Source organism: Rhipicephalus sanguineus, chromosome 3, assembly GCF_013339695.2.
Source record: "Rhipicephalus sanguineus isolate Rsan-2018 chromosome 3, BIME_Rsan_1.4, whole genome shotgun sequence".
NCBI lineage: Eukaryota > Metazoa > Arthropoda > Arachnida > Ixodida > Ixodidae > Rhipicephalus > Rhipicephalus sanguineus.
In genome coordinates, this window is record NC_051178.1 from 3319437 (window position 1) to 3343033 (window position 23597).

Here is a 23597-nt window from a genome sequence, read left to right on the forward strand (position 1 = left end):
ATAGTGAATAACTAGCGCCTTCATAGCCGGATAGCCCTGCAGCGTGGCGATATCTCTTCTTGGGGCATCTAGATACCAAAAAACTTTCGTCCTTATGTGGGTTGTTCTGACCATTCAGAAGCCGAAGTCGGTCCCCATCTTCCGAATCCTCAGCCATCTGGCCCGGCCGGCGGCCGGTCAGACGGCTGAGGATTCCGCTGCCCATATAGGCCGGCCATAATTACCTACGCGCAATGGAACCCAATATGGCAAAATTGCACAATTCAAACATTGGCTTCCTAAAATCACGTTCTTTGGGGGTGAGAGGGTTTAAGCCCTCCCAAGTCGCTCTTGCCAGTTCTCTAAACAGACGTGGAAACAGGGACAGCTGCTCAGAGCGCCCCATCAGAAACTACAGCAAGCACTCATCGCCTGGGCCGAAAGGGTCACTCTTAAATAATGCTGTCACCACCACCGACGCCATCAGCACCCATTTCAGCAAGCCGCAACAGGCGAAGTCGGTTCCGGCGGTGGGGGAGCCTGGTACCACAATAGACCGTTTCACGCTTGTGATCAATTAGGAAGCATCCCAACACGCTGGAAAGGTCGCTGAAAGCGCTACAAAGATAGCCATCTTCTAGTCACTTCCACCGCGACAACGGGAACTGCTTTTCGAAGTGCCGCCGCTTTGAGAACTGAAGGCACGTGAAGCATTGCAAAGCCTCTGTTCCAAGGGGGTATCCCCGCGGGGGATCACAAAGTAATGGCTTGCCACCCGAAGAAAATTAGGCGTGCTGCACTGGCCTTGAAAGACAGCGACCTTCGTCGGCAGAGGCCTACAACACTGCCTCCGAAATTCTGCCGTCTGTGGCGTCACGCGCTTTACCACATGGGCCATTCTGTGCATGAGGGGAAACCATCGCAGCCCTTCTGTCGGCGACCGGCGGCGCACCTTTGCTTGTCTTGGCACAAAAACAAACAAAAAAACCGTCATTTCCCCCTTGGAAACACGCCTCAACTCATTCCAGACAAAAAATATGTTACGGGATACTAGTGGCCTGCATAGCATCGCGAGACAAACGATACATCGTAAAAGTATTTCACTACTGAGATACAAATACATTTTTCAAATGTATCGCGATACTGCCCGGCCCTGCTAGCCATGAATAACCACTACTCCTATATGCATTAATGTCATTCTATGCCAAGTGGCCCATCCGTGGTGCTCGCATGTCACAGATTTTGCTGATAAAATTTATTACTTTTTCCTGTACCACTGCTAGTATCTCAGTAAAACGCTCTTGCTCGAAAAAAAAATTTCACGACCGTGGTGCCCCCTCAAAGTTCGCTTGCTTTTGTCGAACTGTGCCTAAAAGGAAAATGTATATAAAATCTATTTTTGGGTGTCTAGTTTCGAAACTGCGCTTTTTCTACTACAGAAATTCTCTGTAGCTCTCCTATTTAATGATTCCGGATTTCTTTTGTTTCACTGCCAGCTACGTAGCTTCAAAAACAACAAAACTCTTCCAAGTTCGCGATTTTATTTTAAGCAAACTTGCGCCCTCCCTAATGAATCTTAATATTAGTATCGTTTTCAGTAAAGTTCATTTTTGTACAAAAATGTTTAGAAGTGAAGTAAAACTTCCAATCTTTTCCAAGCAATTGTGAATTTCTTTTTACCGTATTTTTTGTACTGATGCGGTCCAAGTAAAAATTCTCGTGATGTGGTGTTTCGCAGAAAACGTCATTGCTAAGTCATGAAGAAAGTCTAATGAAATGATTTTTTAAGGAAGAAAATAATTTGATTAGACTTTCTTCATTACTCAGCAATGAAGTTTTCTGTGAAACGCCGCATCACGAGGATTTTTACTTGGACCACAGCAGTACAAAAAATACGATCAAATACGCAACGAATCGCATGCTTTCTCTTATTTCACAATTTTTTTGCGGAAACATTTGAAGCCTACTTCACCTCTCAACATTTTTGTACAAAAATGAACCTTACTGAAAACGACACTAATATTAAATTCGTCAGGGAGAGTGTGCTTAAGAAAAAATCGCGAACTTTGAATATTTTGGTTGTTTTTGAAACTACGTAGCTGGCAGTGAAATTCGAAAAATTCACAGCTAAGAACTTCTGTAGTGGCAAAAGCGCAGTTTCGAAGCTTAACACCCAAAAATGGATTTTACATACGTTTTCCAACAAAACCAAGGAAATTTCGGGGGCATCACGGTTGTGAAAATTTCTTTCGAGCAAAAATATGCTTTGCTGCAATACTCCATGTGGTGCAGCAAAAAGTCACAAATTTTATCAGCAAAATCTGCTATGTGCCAGCGCCACGGCTGGGACACTTGGCATGGAATGACCCATTACTAAACTAATCAACACTGAAGCCTGTGGGGGGTGCTATCCCCCCTGTAAAGTAGTTTTCGCCTCATGGCACACACACGTTCGGCGGGGAAAGGTGGGTGCACGAGAGGAGCAATGACTTGCGTGGATGGTACACTTTTGTGCGAGGTCCGTGGGTGCGATACCGATGGCTCGTTCCCGCGGACTCCCATGGTGAGCTGAACAGTGGTGATGCCTTTACACTGTATGTGTTATGTCTGCGTTTTACATTGGCATTATATTGCGTTCTTTGGCATGTTACTTCAGTTATTCGTTAGATTCGGCTGGCAAACACGCCTTTATGTAAAAGCTAATAAATGTCCATGTATTCACTGCACAACGGCGTGAACTGCGTTCGTTTGTTTCGCGAGTGCCTCTTTTCAGATCCCACAAGCTGTCAAAACAAACACAGTGATCACAGGGGTGTAAAGTGCTGACTGCACTACGCACCAATGTCAAAAGGACTTCTTTTTGGGCGAGTTGATGCCTAGATTGCTTGTGTATGCTTGACTTTGGAGCAAAATCTATTTTGTGAAAAGGGGGATAGAAAAGAGAAGAAAGTGAAGCGCCAGCTACCAACTATTGTAGAGGGAAAAAGAAAGACACCTTCCGAGCATGCCTAAATAGCCAAGGTATGGTGTGGGACAACGGGGTCAAGATAACATGTAATCAAGAAACAGCCTTTCTGAAAAATAAAATGATATAGATGCGTCGTTGACACAAACAGACTTTTCTTTTTGATACAGAAGGCTTCCAACAACCCTGTGGCAGTCTGTTTCTTACTTTTGCTGAGCACTTGCGCAAAGCATGGCACACAGCAGCAGGCGTTACAATGCGCTGGGAACATGCGCATTAGAACTCTTAGCTATGCTATTAGCATACTCCCTCAGTCTGCCATCAATGCAACGGCCTGTTTCCCCAATGTAGGACTTGCCGCAGCTTAGGTGTATCTCACAGACCACCCAGTGCCTAAAATATTTTGCATGCTGCTTCTGGCAGCTCCGTGGCTCGTCGCGTGTAATATATGGGCACAGTGGAGCCGACTGGTTGGGAGCTGAAGAAAAACGACAGGGAGGCCATATTGGGTAGCCACCTTCTTGAGGTTATGGCTCACACGGTGCACATAGGGACTACGCCTGGCTTTACCCACTCCCTACCCTTCCAGTACGCCTTTGTACTGGCAGCACTGGCTTTCAACTTCTGCAAGAGGGACTCAACCACAGAACTTATGACAGAATGAGGGAAGCCAGCTTTACAAAGTCTCTCAATCTGATTAGGAAAACTCGCCTGCATCACATACATACATGATCTACGCAAAGCTAACTCTACGCAAGGTAGAGCAATTCTAAGCTTCGCAGCCTAAGTGCACTGAGACGTGCTTTTAACATCGCGGGAGGTACGCGCAGCAAACATGATCACTAAAAAGCATTAAGGTCCAAAAACTGCAACAACCTTTTCATTGGAAGCTCGTTATAGTGAATGTTATGGTGCAATCATGCAATTGTCGGCCACCCTCTGGATGGGGTGAGCACTTCCCTTGCTCTCCGATCAACGTGGCGGTACAACATTGTGCTATCCTGGAAGACTGGAGTGCACCTACAGTCAGAGTGTGCCAGCATTTTTGTTCATTTTTTTGTGGTTTCTAGTCTATATTTGTTGCTCAAAAAATTTTTTCAGTTGATGGTGAGCGCTTGTCTTGAAGCTGTCTCTTCTTTCTTTTGTGCTGTCAAAATGAACTACTATTGCAAATGCTCATGCCCGCTTGCATGTAAGAAAGGATGGCCTTCTCCAGGGCAGGGGGATATGGAACGAAAAAGGAAAAACACAGTGCCTGCCAGTCACATCTTATCACTTGTGCCGTTGGTTAGTTCAAAAGTGTAGTGTCTTTAAGTGGAATTTCACCAAATGTCAATTTGCTGTTGGCCACTATGGAAGAGTAAAAGACGGAAGTTTAAGGCATCAGAGACACCAGCGCCTCCTCTATTTTTCTGTGCCTGGACGAAGGAGCGGAGCGCAATGGGAATCGACCGTCGGCGTTAGTGCGGCTTTTAGCCGCCGGGTGCCGCCACCGTAGTAGACCCGCCATCGCGTCGTCGCTCGCGGAAACGAATGCCGTGGCTGCATTCGAAGCTGCTATATGGTTCAGTTTTCGGCTGTATTAGCGTTGTTTAAAGTATAATGAAAACCTGTAAACTGGAGTAATGAAGCACTTGTCGCTCTGGGCAACCAGCCCATTTCGAAGGTATGTGTCTTTCGCGGCTATTTGATTGAGACGCTCGCGCGTCGTCTGCTAGCCTGATATCAGAGAGCGCACGCCAGCGATGCACGGAAAATTGTTTTGTCACCGTTACGTTCGCTTGATTGAGAGTCGGGTTTTGACTGTCTGAAAGTCGATTTTAGATGTGAAGCATCTTATAGCGGAGTTGAATCCGGTGGTGGTGGTGTGCGGCGTGACCACCCTTACTGCGCATGCGCAAGCCCTCTCCCCACACCTCCTCACCCTCTCCACTTTCCCTCTCCCATTACTGCTCCCCCTCTCCACTCCCCCCTCTCCCCTCCCCTGCCCTTCTCCACTTATCCTCTCCACTTTCCCTCTCTCCCATTGCCCCACCCCTCTCCACTTTCCCTCTCTCCCATTGCCCCTCCCCTCTCCACTTTCCCTCTCTCCCATTGCCCCTCCCCTCTCCACATTCCCTCTCCCCCTCTCCTCTTACCCTCTCTCCCCTCCCCTCTCCACTCCCCCTCTGAAACGCGTGCTCTACATGACGAAACGCTGCTTCGCGTCGCCTCAGGTCCCCTTTAGCGGGAGATTGACTGGAAGCGGAAGGGCGGCTCTTTTTGAAAGCAGCATTTGCCAAGAGCTAATACTGAAAGCTTGGGCACCTAATGTTCCCCAATGCGTGCTACCGTCTACTCGTGTAGCACACTATACGCAAGCCGGGAGTTCATGCGCTAAATAGCATAAAATGTCACCAGGCTGCTTCCAGGGATATACGCGATTGCTCGTTCCCTTCATAAAGATTTTGAGAATTACATTTGTTGCCACCGGGAGAAAGCAGCAGCTGGTGCCAGAAAAAGAGGAACTATGCCAAGTGATTCGGCCATTTCAGAGCTTAAACAAGTGGCCAAGAAAGAGCGGCAGCTATGGGACCGGTGATGAAATTTTTCTGCTTTATCGTGCAGATTTCGTCTCTCGTCTACACATGGCCATGCGCTGCTTCTGTGGCATCAACGAACAGATCTACGTCAACAATCACCCTAATCGCTGTCCACGCTGCTCAACCCGATGCCCGTGCTACAACTGTTTGAATGGCACCGTTCCACCTTTTGGACCAGACGGTTCCTTCATTGACGTCAACACATCCTGCTGGTTTAAACGTCCGCCCATCGTCGGCGCCTTTCAGTGGCCAGGAAAGAGCGCCAGCTATGACCAGTGTTGAATTTTTTCTGCTTCATCGTGCAGGTTGGTAACCGCCCGTCTTTGTATTCGAAGGCACTCCAGTGATATATGTCTGCTTCTCTTCCCTGGCCCAAGTGTTATCCATGACAATGTCTCTGAGTGCTTTCATGTCCTTAAGTTACTTTTGTGCGGGCATGTTGAATTAAACCCAGGACCGGGCGATAAGGTTCTGACAGCTATTGCTAGCCTTTCAGGTAAAGTAGACTCTCGTCATGCGGAACTTCTTGCCGTACTTAACCAGGTTCAAACCAATCAGTCTCTATTAGAACAGAACACGAGTACAAAAATGCCATAGCACAGGCTAAAAACGTATGCCACAAAACTACCCTACCCACTCTATTGAAAGATAATCCCCGGCAATTTTGGAATGTAGTTCGTGGCAGCAGATCTACAACTTTTCACTTAATCAATATCAATGGTGATGCTGTTTCTAGTTGTGACTGCTGGAATGTGATGAACGATGTATTTGTTTCTTGTTTTTCTGGCGCAACACCCTTTTCCATGCCTTCTGTCGAAGATCCTTCCTTTTTTACAATGGATTTCATTTCTGTTGATTCATATGGAGTGTGCCGTATAATAGAAAAAATGAAATTGTCTAGCTCTGCAGGTAATGACGACATCAATTCAAAGTTCTTAAAAAACAAAAAGCTTTATTCTTCCATTATACTCGCTGAACTTTTTTCACAGTCTTTGCAGTCTTCCACTTTGCCAGATGATTGGAAGGTGGTTAAGGTGGTTCCACTTCACAAATCAGGTAACGCCCACTCTCCCCTCAATTACAGGTCAATATCTTTAACCAGTGTACCCTGCAAACTTCTTGAGCACATCATCTATTCGAACTTAGTATCTTTTCTTGAATCCAATTCATTTTTTTCGCCTTGGCAACAGGTTTCAGGAAGCACTTCTCTTGTGAAACTCAGTTACTCTCTTTTACTAATGATCTTTTTCGTGCTTTCGACAACAATTTCATTATAGATTGCATATTTTTAGATTACGCTAAAGCATTCGACACTGTTTCGCACACTCTCCTTCTTAAAATGAGCAACCTAAGTATAGATCCTAACATCCTTGACTGGATTCACTGTTTTCTAACAAACCGTCTGCAGTATGTTCACGCTAATAATTATAACTCACCTACCGTTGCTGTTACGTCAGGCGTACCACAGGGTTCGGTTTTAGGTCCATTACTTTTTCTTATTGATATTAATGATTTACCTGACGGAATAAATTCTACAACAAGGCTTTTCGCTGAGTGCGTGCTGTATCGTGTCATTCATAACCCACATGACGTTTCTACTTTGCAGTCCGACATTGACGCTGTTTCTCACTGGTGCGACAAGTGGCTCATGAAATTAAACATTAGTAAGTGTAAAGTTATGAGAGTAACGCATCACAATAAAGGTAATGACAATTTCTCCTATACCCTTAAAAACTCCACTTTAAACGCCGTTAGTAGTTACCGTTATCATGACGTGCATATAACCCATCACCGCTCTTGGAATATGCACGTTGAACATGTAATTAACAACGCAAATCGCATGCTTGGATTTCTCCGCCGTAATTTTTCATCCGTTCCTTCACATTTAAAACTTAAATTGTACACAACACTCGTTAGATCTAAATTAGAATACGCTTGTTCTATTTGGGAACCTCTTAGCTCCGTATTAACTACAGCCCTTGAGTCCGTGCAGCTCGTTTCGTGCTTTCCAATTACAACCGCTACGCCAGTGTCTCTTCAATGAAAGCTACCCTAGGTCTACCAACACTTAAGTCACGCCGAAAGTACTTCCACTTAAACCTATTTCACAAAATCTTTTACACGAATCCAACAGATATTTTCCTTCCCCCAGATTATGTATCACCACGGTTCGACCATCGTCTCAAAGTTAAAATTCCCATATGCCGCACTGACACTTGCCATGCTTTTTTGCCGCAAACAAGCAGTGACTGGAACCACCTTCCTGCCTCCATTGCTGCAATCGAAGAATCTGCCGCCTTCAAAATAGCAGCTATTCATGTATTGTTCTCAGACCACTCCTCTCTGTAATGCCCTCGGGCCCTGAGAGTATGAAAATAATAAAATAAATAAATCGGGGTGGTACGAAAAACAAACGAAAACAGCTACATATGCTGTGCGCTTCCTGCAACACTGACCGATGTGTGTGAACAGACGCTGCCGTTCAAGTATAATGTAGTAGTGCCGACTCTCAACGTGAGCCAATGTGACATGCGTGAAAAATGGCGCGGCCTGTTGTCAGTTGCTTGAGCTCGTCTTTGTATTTGTCGACGGATTGTTGTAGTCTCAGTATCTGGCTCCTCAGGTATCTTTCTTTTCTCTTCCATTTGCCCTTTTCGGTAGTGAGCAAAGTATGGAGGCAGAATGGCTGTCGACCTGGACGCTTTTGTCGCATGGGGCAGCCTGCTCAGCCTTGTGCACTCATTTATTGTGACACTGTACATAATGATTGTCGGTTGTTTCGCCGTTAGCGCATGTGGTGTCCATGGGCTCTGATTCTTCATCTTCGGGACCTAATGTCAGCGCTGCATGCACATGGCGGCGATCGCGAGGCAGCGTTGCTACTGGTACTACATGCATTCGTTGACTGCTCGGACGCAACACAGTCACGATTAGGGATATTTGCCATGCTTGGTTCAATTGTTACCTTGGGCTGCAATCGTGAAGGGTAGTCTGCAAAGAGGGACGCTACTGCATCCTTCGTAAGCCGCCGCATCTTAAATTCTATGAAATCTTCGCGTCGTAAAGGACGGCTGCATATTCTAGTGTACTTTGAAGTTGTATTATCAGACCAATTATCCCGCGTAATTACTGCAAGCCACATTCACCGAACACCAGCGGCAGCTGGAATTTCATGGAACGACAACCAAACAGTATGCTACTCGAAGACACTTTTTCTTTAATATTCACCCTAGAGCAATGAAACTTGAGCTGCTTATAGAACTTTTTATGCTGATTTCAAATATATAATTAGTTTTCTTGCAAGTTGCATACTTTTAGTTCTGCAACATGACAAAGTGAAAAACTTAAGCCTTTTGCCCCCCCTCTTTTCAGACCTAAACTTCAATAATTTTTTTACAATTGATAGTTCATAATGTTTCAAATAAAGTGTGGAATGCAAATAACTAATTAGGAAGTCCATACAAAATATGTACTAGACGAAAAATTTTAACGTGGGAAGTTCATATTTCTCCTACCCTAGTAAAAGTTTACATAACTTCTTTTTATTATATAATAAGAATATTGAAACTTAAACAAGATAATTGCATTTAACGTACTTTGGAAAAAATTTTGGAAAATTTTCATGCAGATCTGAGCACCAGAACTACCCGAAAAAGGAGGGGCACATTGACAAAAATGGCAAAATTTGCGTTTTGAGAAAAACGAGTTTTAAAGTCAAAATTGCATGTTTATTTATCAAAGATGTCATTGAATGCGACTAAATTTGTACACAAGAAAGAGCAATCCTCCTTGTAGTGGCCACTGCCATTAAAATGCGCCAGCACCATAGGTTTGGCCCTCACAGCTCTTTCGAGCTGACTCCTCGACAAGAGATTTTTTCTTCAGCGCACGCCGACGAGCCCTTGCTTCTCCTGTTAGTTTTTGAGACATTTTTTTTCTGGCGTGTGCTGTCCCGTGATGTGCCAAGAGCAACCAGATCATGAGGCGGGAGCACGCCAAGCTCTTCCAGAACATGTTCAAAACTGGAGTGCCCTCGATTAAACCAACATGTTCAGTGCTGTCATATCAGCAATCAACGAAGACTTGTCGTCCTGTGATTTTTCTTCATCTTCGAAGAGTCCGATCTTTTTCTGGGAGGCACTCACATATTCGAATGCCGCGGCAAACTCGTCGGACGCATCGGCGTCACTGCCACTACGCCTTGCGGCAGCAGACGCTCTTTTCGTGGTTTGAGTGTTCGGCTTTGATTTGCGCCGGCGTCCTTGAAATTTGTGCGCCGTGTGAAACTTCACAGGCCGGTGACTGCGCTTCCTACGGCTTTCTTCATCCATAACGGATAAGCACTCGAGAAAAGCGCTGTTCAGCTGCGCTGCTCAACGAGACACGGATCCTGCAAGTAGGCTTCACAGCGCACACAGGCGCGCAGCGGCCAATGGCGGCTCCCGATCCGTACCACGTGATTTAAAGGACCCCTGACAGCGAAATTTTTGTTGGTGACTTCTTTGCTGTAATTTGTAGCTTTGTGTCTGGTAATCTCTAAATTAAATCGTAAATGCTCTAGCGTATCGTACAACCAATTTTAGCGTAGTTAATTGTGACCATTTTAGCATCACTTCAAAACGCCCGCCTAAAAACCACAAGAAACTGGCGCCCCATGCGGGGGAGCGTCAAAGACCACGTGCACTCAAGCTGTGGTGACGTTGACAGCGCGGTTTTCAAATCGGGGCCCCGCGCGCGGTAGAGATTGAAAGTATGTCGGTGCTTCGGTATGGGTTAAACCTGTTAAGCGCGTGTCCCCTCACGAAAACTACCTCAAGAGCAGCCCGACAACAGAGCCAGAAGGGTGAGGAACAATAGGCCTCGCCGGGTGCCAGTCGTCGTATTGTGCACGTGCGCCCCGCAAACCTTCTGTGACGTCCACAATACTTGCTTTACTCGTGGAACGTCACACGGGGCCTCTATCTACGTCATACCACGATGTCGCAAGGTGCAGCCAACTCAAGTGAGCACTCACGCTTACTTTAAAACCAAATTAAGATATCTTAAAGGCAACGTTCGTCACTAATAATCGGTCAGATGTGCCCCCGTATACAGGAAAATCCAACAACACAAAGACCTCGAGGTTTCAATTTTGGTGTCAGGGGTCCTTTAAAGCCAGTCGCGGCGCTCGAAAAATGCGGCAAAAGCGTGCGTCCCTTTATTATTTCTTGCGCTGCAGCAGCGCGGGAAACCGTTGTTATTTGAACAGTGAGGCTCGGCTCTTCGCCTCATGCGGTCGACAATGGCGAGCGGCGGCGCATTATCGGCGGCAAGGTGCTCGAAGATGACACACTTTCGGCCTTTTGACAGCCACCTTGTGCTCTTTAGACGCAATTTTAAAACGTTTCCAGTTGAGTCTCGGCATTGATTTTTTTTTTCAGAACAGTAGAGGTACTAATTTTAACAAAACAGGTGAAAACAAAAAATTGATAATTTTTTAGAAAACTTGCGTTTTTCGACCCGCATCTCCCCTTAAGGCGAAAGCCCTAGATGCCTCATGAAACACAAAAGTTGACCGTCGGCGGCGTCAGCACGAGTGATACAAAAAAATATTTACGTGATGACGTCATCATATGACGTCATAGATTATAAAATAATTGTTTGACATCATCTTGACGTCACATAACGTGACGTCGTCATGTTACATCTTCTCTTGGTCAAAATCGGCCGATCACGGAGGCAGTGCATGCCTACGCTGATGTCCAGAAAGCTTGCACTGACTCCGATCCTTGAGGCTGTAAGAAAACCACGTTAAGCGCAGAAATATCTCGGAGGGAGGCACGGAATGTTCAATACACTGACTGGAAAAAAAGAAGATGGCTTTCGCCTTTCAATCGTCTTAGATGAATGCATAAGGGACCATGTGAGATTTTTTTTTTCTTTGTCAATAAAGGGAAATAAAAGAAAGATAATCGTGATTTCATTCAGTTCAATTTGCAGAGCGGAACACAATAGTATGACATACTATAGTGTGTCATACTATTATATGAATTCGTGAGCTTCGTGATACGCGTGGCCGTTCAGCGCCAGCTTCCCGTGGATGGATGGATGGATGGATGCTATGAGCGTCCCCTTTATAACGGGGCGGTGAGATGTGTGCCACCAGGCTTGAAAAAAAAAAACCTTCCTTGTTTCCAGTTGGCTGAATACCTTATCTACATTGATTAAATCTATGTTATTATACCAAAAAAATATAAATTCATGGTCCATCTCTCTGCCTCTTAAGGCAGAATGACCTTATGTTTCCCCATTATTTATTTTTGTACTTTATCTCTACTTTTCTGCCACCAACACTCTAACCGTCTCTTACTTATTTCTTCGCGGACGTGCTCAGCTTTCCATAGTTGTCCCTAAAACCCAAGGCTTCATGTAGAAGTGTAGTGTACTTGCAGTGTAGTGTAGTGTAGAAGTGTAGTGTACCCGTACGACGACCCGAGGAGAGAGTTTGCCCAGGCACTGAAATATAGAGGAGGCGCTGGACACAGGGTACAGTTTTACGTCCAATGCAGTGGTGTGGCAGCCAGTATGGTGATGTTCCATCATACCAGACCGACATTTAGCACGGGTCAATCAGACCTGATCGTAGTCTGTAACACTAAAAAAGACAAATTGGCAAGCTGACAAGGTAACTGGACTGTTCATAGCAGATGCAGTGAAAACGCTCAAGCAGTGTAAGGCCCACTCGTGGAACCAGGGTTTCTCCCGTAAACCATTTCACTTTGTTTCCAGTTCAATGTCGTCCTTGTTCCTTGCACTGTGAAACATTGAGTTATGCTGCACCAACTGGCCCAATGCTCAACCTTAGTGAACTCCCTTTCCTACATTACTCCCTCTACCTAGCACCAGTCATGGTGAGCGTAGCTGATTTTTCTATGAAGATGACTTTCTAGAGAAGTCGGTGATACAAAAAGTGTTTGAATCTTCCACACTGCTTAGGCAAGCCATCCTTCTCTTACAAGCCAGCGACGTACCTTGGTCTTGTTCTGTGAGGTGGCTGTTGCCAGGTGCGCACTCTTGCTGCTTTGGTGGCGCCCCCCCTGCAGCATCTGCAGGTAGGGGGAGGCAGCCAGGCTGCAGAAGTTGCAGCTCACCAGCACCTGCTGTGCCGGAACACTGGCTGCATGCTGACGCACCCACTGGCAGTCAAACTGGCACCTGCACCAGTTTCAATGCAATGCACATCCACTGCAGGGACATTGCAATTGGCACAAAGTGCAAGAGGGTAACTTGGCTGAGCTGGCACTGGTTCATCATGAATTTAGACAGCACATAGAAAAAAAAAAGCTAAGACTAAAACGTGGCCAGGATTCGGGCTCACGAGGGGCTAGTTCCCCAAGCCGCGTGCCACATGCAGTTGAGCCCTCCCCCGCATTTCCTTCTCCCAGCCCGTTTTCCTGCTCTCACATTCCTACTGCCACACCATTCTTTTTTTTTCACACCTCCCCTCTCATGACACCTTCTAAAGAAATAGGCCGACAACCTAATAGCAGAAACATGGGTTTTGCGTGCCAAGACCACGATGTGATTGCGGGGCGACAACATGTGACTGTGTCATGTGATGTCATGTCTAAGCTCTGGCATCTTTCTGGCATGTTTGATGTGCCAGTCATGTGACGGCTTGTCTAACCTTTTTTAAAAGTTTTTAGACATGCGAATAAATCTTAGCTATGACTGTGCATGCAGGCAGCATCAATCCTGTTTCGAAGTCTCCGCACTCGAAGTTGGTGAAATGTGGCATCGCAGAATCTTGACAGTAGGCAGCTCTTTCAAGGTCTTTCAACCACCAACCGAATGCAAGTTTCTTTTTTCAACCGAACACTCTCGTTCACAGGCTGCTTATGTTGCTCCTAATTTCAGTAACAGTGCACCCCTTGAACCACGCGTAGGCTGAAAGGCAACAACCTGCCTTCCTTCGTTTCTCCCTTCCTCTTTTGATGTCAAAGAGCTTAGTATGGCGTTAGTGCAGTAATTTTTTTAAAAGCCTTTCTGGGCTCGTGCACATTTGTTGGAATGTGGAAGGGTTTGCACGCTTACAGCTAGAGGAGCAAGAGTTTTCATTTAGAAAATATTTGCGCAAAAAGGTCAATTTGAGATTTTTGCGAAGTCGCAATTTGTTTACTGCTGAAGTAATGCTGTGCATCAAACAATCCTTACTTGCGTGTGGTGCTACATCGGCCAAACTGGTCAATGTAGCAATGAAAGAATATGAGAGCATGCATACTCGCTCAAAGGGTCTGTCAGTTGTCATCTTGCTGGTCACTGTAAGATTCGTGATTGCCAACCCCCCTTTAAAAATTTCTTAACCCCTCTATGGAAAATGCCATCAATAGGCACTAAGCGGAACAACGCCAGCACAAAATCTTTGAAGCCTTTAACATACAAAAAGAGGGAGATTATTGCGTCAGTGTGCCCTCGCTGTCACTCTGCAGAAATGAAATCACGTACCTCACTACTAAGCATTCTTTAGAGCAATATCTTGTCTTCTGGTGACTAAGTGATTATGTGTTTTTTTTTGTATTTATAGTCCCATAATATTGGCTGCTAGCACTGTCTCAGTCTCTTCTCGTCATTGTCTTTTTTTCTTGTTTTTGCACCTTTTATCGTCTAAGTTCAGTGATCTACCAATCAGCCCAGTTCAAAAAGCTAATACAGTCCATGGTCTGAACTTGCGTGGCTCAAGAAAAATTGCAAAGGAAAAAGAAAGAAGAAATGCAGATGTTTGCAGTCACTACAGCAGAAAACGCACCAGTGGTTTGATGATGAGACATATTTGTGCAACCCATAAGGGCTCATCATCGTTGTGGCAAGGAAGAGGGGGAGAAGACAGAGGATGTAGAGGCCACAACCCTGAGGGTAGGATACCTCTCTCCCCATTAGGAAAAGCGCTGGGAACCAAGCTCAGTCCACCTCCTGCATTGGAGGTGGACGCTTTAACCACCGCTGCGGTAGACCTATACATATGCTTGTTTTTTCCCCGATAATAAGAACCTCGTTGATGCGTTTCCGAAAAAAAAAAACCGGCAAATAAACGTACGATCCGGGAAAACGTACGATCCGAATCGAGTAAAAATTGAGGCTGACAAGCCCATATTGAGGCGCAAGTGCAAAAAAAAAAAACATTTATTTCTAAAAACACAAGGAGGGACTCTTCGATTTTCAAACTCCTGGCATCTCGCTGGCAGCCAGGGGTCAGCCAGCTAGTTCCGGTCCTGACCGGAAATAGCGCCGTGGTCACGCGTGTTGAAATCTCGAGACAACCCGAATATTGCAAAATCGAACTCTGGGACTACCAGCGTAAACGTAAAGAAAGGCTACCGCCATGTCAGCAGACGAAACTTAGCGCCGCATGAGCGTCGGTTCTTTCTGCATTGCCGCTTGGCAATATGAGGCTAGGTTTGCCGAGGAGCGGAAATAACATTCTCGAGCATACGCATTTGAGATACGATCCCGTACGTTCGCAAGATCACGCGCGACTCGCGCCGTTGGTGAAGAAAACTGCCGCCCCGCTAAAGGCTTAACAATCTCAACTCTTCGCAGTGCACGTAACAATCGCGGTACAACACGATATGCAAAATCTCGCGAAAGTGATAAGCGTCCCCGAAAGCGACAGCTGTTCGCGGATATCGCATACTACGTCGCACACTCGCGCTGATCAGTTTGCGTTCTGTCTTAAATGAGACAGGCGCTCGTATGTTCGTCGCCACTCGTAATCGCACTACCTCAAACGGCAGAACGGGCTTTAAAAGATAACGCCCGGCGTAATGGCAACCGAAGGTGAAGTCTCCAAGCGGCCCGCATTGCGATCTGTCGAGTCCTCACAAAGATGGCGGCGAGTGCGCATCGTCTCGTTTTGGCGTCTGATAACCCTTCCAGATATCTTCCAGAACAAACTTTTTCTGGTAGCTTTTGACGACCTGCTGGTAGGCAGAATGGCCCAGCCATAAAAAACGAACGTCCACTATAAATACGCCGGGCGGAGCAACCCGAAAACGAAAGCGCTCCGGGAGAAAATTGTGGGGGAAATTATCGGCCATATTCACTGGGCACAATGGCGGCGTTGCTATGGTTACGTCTCGCGGCGTGTTGTGCAGCGGCGGCGGCATGTGCGTTTCCGTAGATCTTGTACCGAACCGCGCGGACTGGAGAAGCGACAGCCTCCGTTCTTTGGGCTGCATTGCTAGTTCCGCCGGCTGTTGTTGGAGCCATGGGGTCCGAACAAAAGTGTGTGGAACGAGTGTGCATCTATGCACTGTGCTACGGATGAAGAATTTGCAATGCTCAGTGAAATCGTGCCAAGTGCTACACAAAATACTTTTTTTAAAGCCGTTTGAAGATTTTGACGGCCAGCGTCGCCGCCTGCCTTCGGGTCGTGTGTGGTCGACAGAGAGCGGCGATCGAGCAATTCGGAAGAGACACGAAGGGGATGATCGAGCAATTCGGAAGAGACACGGAGGGGACGATGGAGCAGTTCGGACGATCGAGCAATTCGGAAGAGACACGGAAGGGACGATCGAGCAATTCGGAAGAGACACGGAGGGGACGATGGAGCAATTCGGAAGAGACACGGAAGGGACGATCGAGCAATTCGGAAGAGACACGGAAGGGACGATCGAGCAATTCGGAAGAGACACGGAAGGGACGATCGAGCAATTCGGAAGAGACACGGAGGGGACGATCGAGCAATTCGGAAGAGACACGGAAGGGACGATCGAGCAATTCGGAAGAGACACGGAAGGGACAACTGAGCAAAGCACAGAGAAAGTGCGGAGGGGACAATTGGACAAAGCTGAAAAAGCGCGGAGGGGGAAAGGCACTGCGAAGAAGCCGCCGTCGCCGCGCGGTGGCTGTCTGCCACTTCGCGCATCACAAGTACGCGAGAGGACCCTTTTTGCACACCTGAATGAGTTTCTGAGTACAAAACACGAACGCAGTTTTCCGCGGTGCTGAACGTTGCTGCCGAATAATCGCATTTTCCGGGAACGTATTAACCGGAACGTGATACACACAGCTGTATTGATTTTCGCGATTTCGAGCGTAGGAGCCGGGAAATCGTACCAAGCGGGAAAGTACCAACGAGGTTCTACTATATTTAGTTGTTAGTCGGCGCCTGTCCTGTGCTCCTATTCCTTCGTCCTCGTCCTGTGTGCGCTACTTCAACCAAAGATGAACATTCCAACCGCACAGCCGCTTTCAACTCCTTCTGCCCCACTCACAACCAGTCCGCTCTTGACAATAACGCTGATTTTCCCCTGCTTACTCATAGTACTTTTTGGCATGAAAAACAAGCACAATAGGATGACGACACTTGTGCAAAAGACGATAAGGCATTCGGCCTGTTTTGTTCACACTAAATTTACCATATAGATAAACACCAACTAGCCCACCCATACACTGCACTGCAAACGGGTTTGAGCCTTTTAGGGTGTTTCGGGCTCGACGCATAACGTGCATCCAAAATGTACTACGCAAAACCCCCTTCAAAAGGAGGTTCAAAGGGAGGTTTTATTTACATCCTTTAAGGGAGTCATTAGACGGAACTAAGGAGGTAAATTTGTGTTTTTATTGAACTCATTTTGGGGGCTTGAACGGAGCGCATTGGAAGTTTTTCTGGTTCTTTTGAGAGCTTTTAAAGCCTCCTTTTATACGAGGCCCTAGAGCGGTCGCGAAATGGAAAAAAAAAGTATATTTTAGGCACTATATTACGTTTACCGGCCAATTTCCGCTACTATTCATCACTAGGACATAATAGAAAATGGACATCAAAGTATTTGTGCACAACCATGACATTTGCATACAAGTACGCACGACACAGGAATCGAACTCGCGACCACACGCACTTAAAGCAAGCACTACAACGATTACACCACAGCGCCACCACTTGCAAGCTTGCTTTTTTCGTCGGCTTATATATGTACCAATGTATGTACAAAGCGGCTGGTAACCCGTCGGCACAACTTCGAACTTCTGTTCTTGTACCATCGGCGTGTGTTTGCTATTGAGGAAGGTCAATACATAACTTGTGGGGCGTCATGCAGGCCGAGCCGATCGACGTAAACACGCTCGGCTCCGAATTCTCCGGTTCACCGTGTCGTGCCACTATAAAAATTATAAACGTGTGCCATCTTCGCTCGCGCTAAATTCGTGAATACCAGCGTGACAAAGGTATCTTCAGATGAGCGAACGTATGTGCATTCCATGAGCGTATGCTGTGGAGCAATTTTCGTTATTTCTGCAGCCGCGAGCTGCGCACGTCCAGATGCGGCAGCGTGTTCTGAGCGGTTCGAAGACCGCCTGCGTTCTCATATGAAAGTTACACACGCAGATGCCCGACTTAGAACAACATTGTCACGCGCCTACATTAAGTGCATTTAATGCGCGCGTACTGCCGTGAGGGGCAGCAGCGCGCTCTGAGCAGCTGAACAAAAATCTGTTTCCGCAATTAGCGCTTATTCGCAATGCACTCTTTAGCGCGGACCGCCTGCGTTCGCATATGAAAATTATACACGCAGAAAATTCCAGAGATACAAGGACATTGTAACGCGCCTACATAAAGTGCGTTGAATGCGCGCGTACAGCCGCGAGCTGCACGCAGCTAGGGGCAGCAGCGCCTTCTGAGCAGCTGAACGCTAATCTATTTCCGCAATTAGCGCTTATTCGCAATGCACACTTTAGCACGGCATTCAGTGATTATAACGCATATTCAGCATTTATTGCTTTCATACTCGGATACTGCCTACATTTCTTACTAATTAGCTTTTATTGGTAAGCATCCCGCCACCGCGTTAACGCGAATGCCTAACGCATGCCCCAAGGTCAAGGACAACCTCCCCAGTTTACCAGTGACAGGTCTCCCACAAAACAAACGAGTTAATGTACTTGCACGTCTCTCTTGTGAACGTGCCTGTGTACTTGGCCCTCCCCTCAGACAGATGAAGCAGTACCCATTAAAAAAAGCATTACCCTCTTCCTCAATGGAACAGCTGTTCTTGAGAAAATATGGTTCTGTTGAATTACTTCAGCACAGCAGCAGAGAGGTTGGCTTGTTTGCAATTCAGAATTTTACAATCGTAACACAGAAACACGAGCACTGTAGCAAATATGTGGAAAACTGGAAAAACCATCATATGTGCACTCCCTCGTCCACCTGCACACTACGTTAAACTTTACTTATACAACAGCAACCTCCAATTATGCTACTATTGATAAAAGGTCACCCAATCTACGTTAGAACAGAGTGAAGACTTTGTCTAACTTTCTGTTGCCTATCTTATACAATGTGTTATAATCTGTGAATCATCTGTTCAATGTGTTTGGTAATAAAACACAAGCAGTTACATTGAGCAGGCAGTGTTTCAGCAATTTGTTTTGCAAGCACAAATTCATTTCTTCAATTTGCATGAACGACAAGTAGTCATACTTCAATTGATACAAGAACCAGTGGCTGCAACATTTTATTGGAATCAAAACAGCAGCAGTTCTCGTGTCAATGTAAGGATATAGGTATATATTTCCATCGTCGTGCACGGAACCTACTCCCAAAACTGAACACGTGGAACAACATATACAGTACAGCCTAAGCACTATACATAATTCACAGCAGTAAAGCAATACGAAAGTAGGGTGTAAAATCTCATCATGATGCGCACTAACGTGTGCACTTCACCATGCCAGTATGTAAGTACAATCCAAAAAAATAAGCTACCCAAGGAACTTGGTGTCAGCCTACACACGAAGGCAACTAATTAGTACAATAAGGCTAAAGGCTAGCATCACTTTTGGGAAATATGAAACAGTGTAGACAGGCAGTTGTACAGTTTTTTATTGCATTAGTTTGCCCTATGGCATCAAAACATGTCGCACATGATTTTGGAGTTGAGTTTCCTACAAAAAAGACCAAAATAGACCTGTGGTGTTGACTGTAGGTCCACCTACTAAGGCGCATAAAAGCATTCAGCAATGCCCACAAAATTACAAGGCTGCCTTCATATGTTGCTGTACATATTTACTCACAGATACCTGGAAGCCATTGTAAATTTCTGGAAGTGTGCTTGGGAACTTGTCGGCATAATCACATGACTGCAATGTACCAATACTTCTAATATGTATAACAAGTACAGCCATGCTTCAATGTTTTTATGCCAGCTAGTGCCATCTGTAACTCAAAAGTTCATCCTTAATTCCTCACTTGATGGCTTACGCATAATTACCACGTTGAAAATAATCCAAGCACCATGGCTGCAACGTCAACTTGCAATTAGGCAATCACAGGCACTAAATAAAAAAATTCCTGTAAATAGTGACTGGTCGCTTTGCACATTGGATCCTAGGACTTGATATGCCATGAGGATGAATAAAAATTGACCACACATATATAGAGATTGTGAAACAGTCAGGAGTTCAGTTCATAGGTAAGGAAAACGTGAAAACGAAATCAGAACACATAGCAACAAAGGGGACGGAACGACACACTACTAACAACTGAAGTTGAACATGTGCTTGGCTTTTTTAGTCGTGTGTTTATATCTTTCTGTAGTTTTGATTACACTTTAGTTACTAGTAGCGCATTGTCCTGTCTACCCCCTTCATTCCTCTGTGCATGTGTGATTGTTTAGTCTTGTAATTTTTTCGTACTGTGTGTTCACATCTTTACGTGGTTTCGATTAAACTTCGGTTGCTAGTAGAGCGTCATCCTGTCCCCTTCATTTCTCTGTGCTGTCATTTTTTTTGCACCCTCTTTAACTACGAATATACACCAACTGGCCCAACTGCCCCTGTTAAGACTTATGTTTGCTGAATAACACTGGGTCCACTGGGCGTTTTTTTAAACATTGCGAAATTTTCAAATGCACACGATATCAGAAAGGTTGCATGCAGTATTGTGCATAACGCTCTGCATCAATACCAGTGTTGGCCTAAATGTGGTAAGATCTACGAGCTGTTCGACATAGTGTAAAGTGAGGCACGTCAGGGTGTTCCCACAATCATGGGTGTCAGCAGGGGTTTGCACAAAGGGCACCTGCCGCCATCAAGACACACCAGCACTTGACCCCACCCAAGCTACACCAATGCTCTCCTGCTCACCAGGCCGACACGTTACGCTACCTTGCACCGCCAAGACAAAATCCTGCCGACACTCATGCCCACAATACACTTGTCTTGAACACAGACTGGTGGGCAAGCAACACTTGCTGCTTTGCCAGAAGTGTATTCCTGAACATTACACAAAAAAGAAGTTCACTAAGATTTCTGTATACATTAAAATGAATGTCTTACCGAAGATTCGCACTTGACTATTGTTATTGCAGAAATTTTGTCAAAACACGAAATAAATACAAAATTGAGATGCTGCTAAGAATTTCCTTGTGAGCGTTTCACTTCGTGTGCACAGGGCGAAAAACAAACGGATGTAAAAAAAATGCTAAACACCACCAGAAGTGTACTCTTGCCATGTTTACCAATATATGTGGGTAGTTTTTGATGTCAGTAAAGTTATCATTATAAGTACACTTTAAAAGGGTTGTGAATTTATTAGAATTTTTGCTAGGGTATGAACATGGCTCTATCATCCATCTAAACAGTGAACATAGCTTGGAAGGCAGTTTATATGAATTTTGAAGTTCAGATGCACCACTGAGCACTTTACGCTGCACCTCGCAACTTTGACATCATCTAGGGTGACCCAAAGGTCACCCTCACTCTCAACTTCCGTGACGTCACCAGCACAGCTGGGCTCCTAGCTGGCGAAGGTAGTAATGATGATATCATAGTTGCCATTTTCCTTTCCATAACGAAGCTGAATATAACATATTGCCCCCCTTATACTCAGCGATTAGATGTTAGTAAGTCTCAGTAGAGAAACCCCAATGCATGCACACCGTACTTGTTTACACATATCTACAGACTACATACATCACTTCAGACTGCAAACTAGTTGTGGTCTGGTAATCTTGGAGCCAGGCTGGCTGCCATGGACGTTGCGCTGCTGAGAATGGGAATGGGCTCATACACTGCTGCTTGCTGCTGCAGTGTGCTAGAGGTCGTCGCTGTGGCAGGCTGCAGTACGCCAGGAGACAGGAGCTGCAGCAGCCAAACAGGAAGCTGTGGCACAGGTAGCTGCAGCACGGGACTACGTTGGCCTGGTTGACGCGTGTCCCTCTCTGGAACCCTGGAAAGCTTGGAGGCATCCCGCATACGGCCGTCCTCAAGTCGGAAAGTGGCACGCACCTTCTTCTCCGGCACTTTAGTTGGTGAGGCATCCTTGAAGGGAACGGACAGTTCTTCGACACAAACGGTGTCACCTGCAGCTATCCTTGTTTCCTTGGAAGCTCTTCTTTTGTCTCTGTACTGCTTGCTGTTGACGCCAGACCCTTCGACAGAGTCGCGCGAAATCATTAGCTGGGCCTTTAGCAAATGCCGGTGTTGAGAAGTCCACGACATCCTGCCTGCTTCGAGGCATCTTACCATGCAGCTGAACAGCTGGGGCAACCACAGTGGTGGCCTGCGGAGTACGCCTGTAAATGGCAAGGTGTTCTTTGGCTGCTTGCCAGAGGGGTCGTCTTTGGACAAGTGAAACTTGAATGAAGCTTTGCAATGTCCGACTGAACTGTTCTATTCGCCCATTTGCATAGGGTAGTATACTGACAAAGCGAAAGATGGACGGCTCTGTTTTGCAGAAAGGAGATGAATTCATGCAAAGTGAACCCATTGTCACAAACGATCTCCTCCAGGTAGCCTTCGCGGGCAAGAATACTCGTTCAAGAAGTCTTTCACTGTGCTTGTGGATACATTGCTGCAAAAATATACTTCTGGCCATTTAGAATGATAATCAGCAAGCGTCACAGCAAATCTGGTGTCGAGAGCTGCATGCTCCAAGGGACCAACAATGTCTAGGCCAGGGGTCTCAAACTCACCTCAGCTAACGGCCGCAGCCATGAAAATTTACTCCAACAAGGGCCAGGACAGTGACGAACGAAGGTAAAAGCAAACGGGGGGGGGGGCAATAGGTTGCACAAAATGTCCGCTAACATTGCCATTTGAAAGAAGACATTTCCTATATCACGCAGGGGTCATTTCTGAAGGGGATTTGGCACTAGGATTCCCACAACATATCCACACCTATCTCCAAAATGGGCAAAATCTGAACGCCGAAGGACGAAATGCGCGCAAGAAATTTCGCTATGCAGGAAAGCTGCCTTGTAGTTTTGCAACTCGTCCATTCTGAAATATAGAGTTTTGTTTCACGGTTATATATCAACACAGGGGGTGCTTCACAAACAAACTTTAGACCAATCATGCCTGTGTAGCTCACGAATGTAATTATTGAGAAAAAAAAATGAGACGAGCAGTCATGTGGGGGCCACGGGCCACTAACAAGAAGTCCATGGGCCACATGCGGCCCGCGTGTTTGAGACCCCTGGTCTAGGCCAAGCTTCCGCCAAGGTCGTTCGGAGCCACTCAACCAGCTCCAATCGCGCTGGCAGTGTCTTGCTGGACTTATCTGCCCCCAGGCAGATGTGGCAGTTTTTCACTGCCGTTTCCACTTGCTCGTCCATTCGTGGCCACTAGAACCGCTGCCGAAGTGGCACCTTAGTGCACGTGATACCTTGATGCACCTCGTGCACAGTGCCGATGATCTGTGCTGTGAAGGAGGATGAAATAAAGCACTCTGCTCGCAGTGAACGTTCATCGACAAGAGAAAAGTTCTTCCACAGTAGGGTAGAATAACTTCGACTCTTCTGGCATGGACTCATGTGGCAGCCAGGAGCTCAGCACGAATGACTTGACAGTTTCCGTAACGAAAACCAGCATAATTAGGTCAAGGAAAACATCATTAATTGTACTGCTTTAAGTATATTGTAGCGATTGTGATATAGATGTCCAAATTGTAACACAGCAAGGTCACGGCAAACAAGACTCATCGCAGCCTGTGCACTGTTATGAAAGTGTTCACATCAGCCGAGCCATAGGAAAGAATAACAGAGACCTGAGCTAGTTGGTAAGTCATCATCATCAGCCTGTCTACGCCCACTGCA

The 23597-nt window shown here is 46.1% G+C and overlaps 1 protein-coding gene and 1 long non-coding RNA gene across 2 annotated transcripts in view; one reads left to right on the forward strand and one right to left on the reverse strand.

Annotated features, from left to right (window-relative positions):
- Positions 1-23597, reverse strand: part of LOC119386412 (GATOR complex protein MIOS) — a 727447-nt gene that overhangs the window by 70281 nt on the left and 633569 nt on the right. The window contains exon 24 of the mRNA XM_037653722.2: positions 12537-12720. Within this exon, the coding sequence (XP_037509650.1) occupies positions 12537-12720 (184 nt within the window). The remainder of the gene's footprint in view (positions 1-12536; positions 12721-23597) is intronic.
- Positions 5797-7919, forward strand: LOC119386414 (uncharacterized). Its single transcript, XR_007415302.1, has 4 exons — positions 5797-5831; positions 6516-6551; positions 7133-7190; positions 7773-7919. It is a non-coding gene; the product is annotated as an uncharacterized LOC119386414 (long non-coding RNA).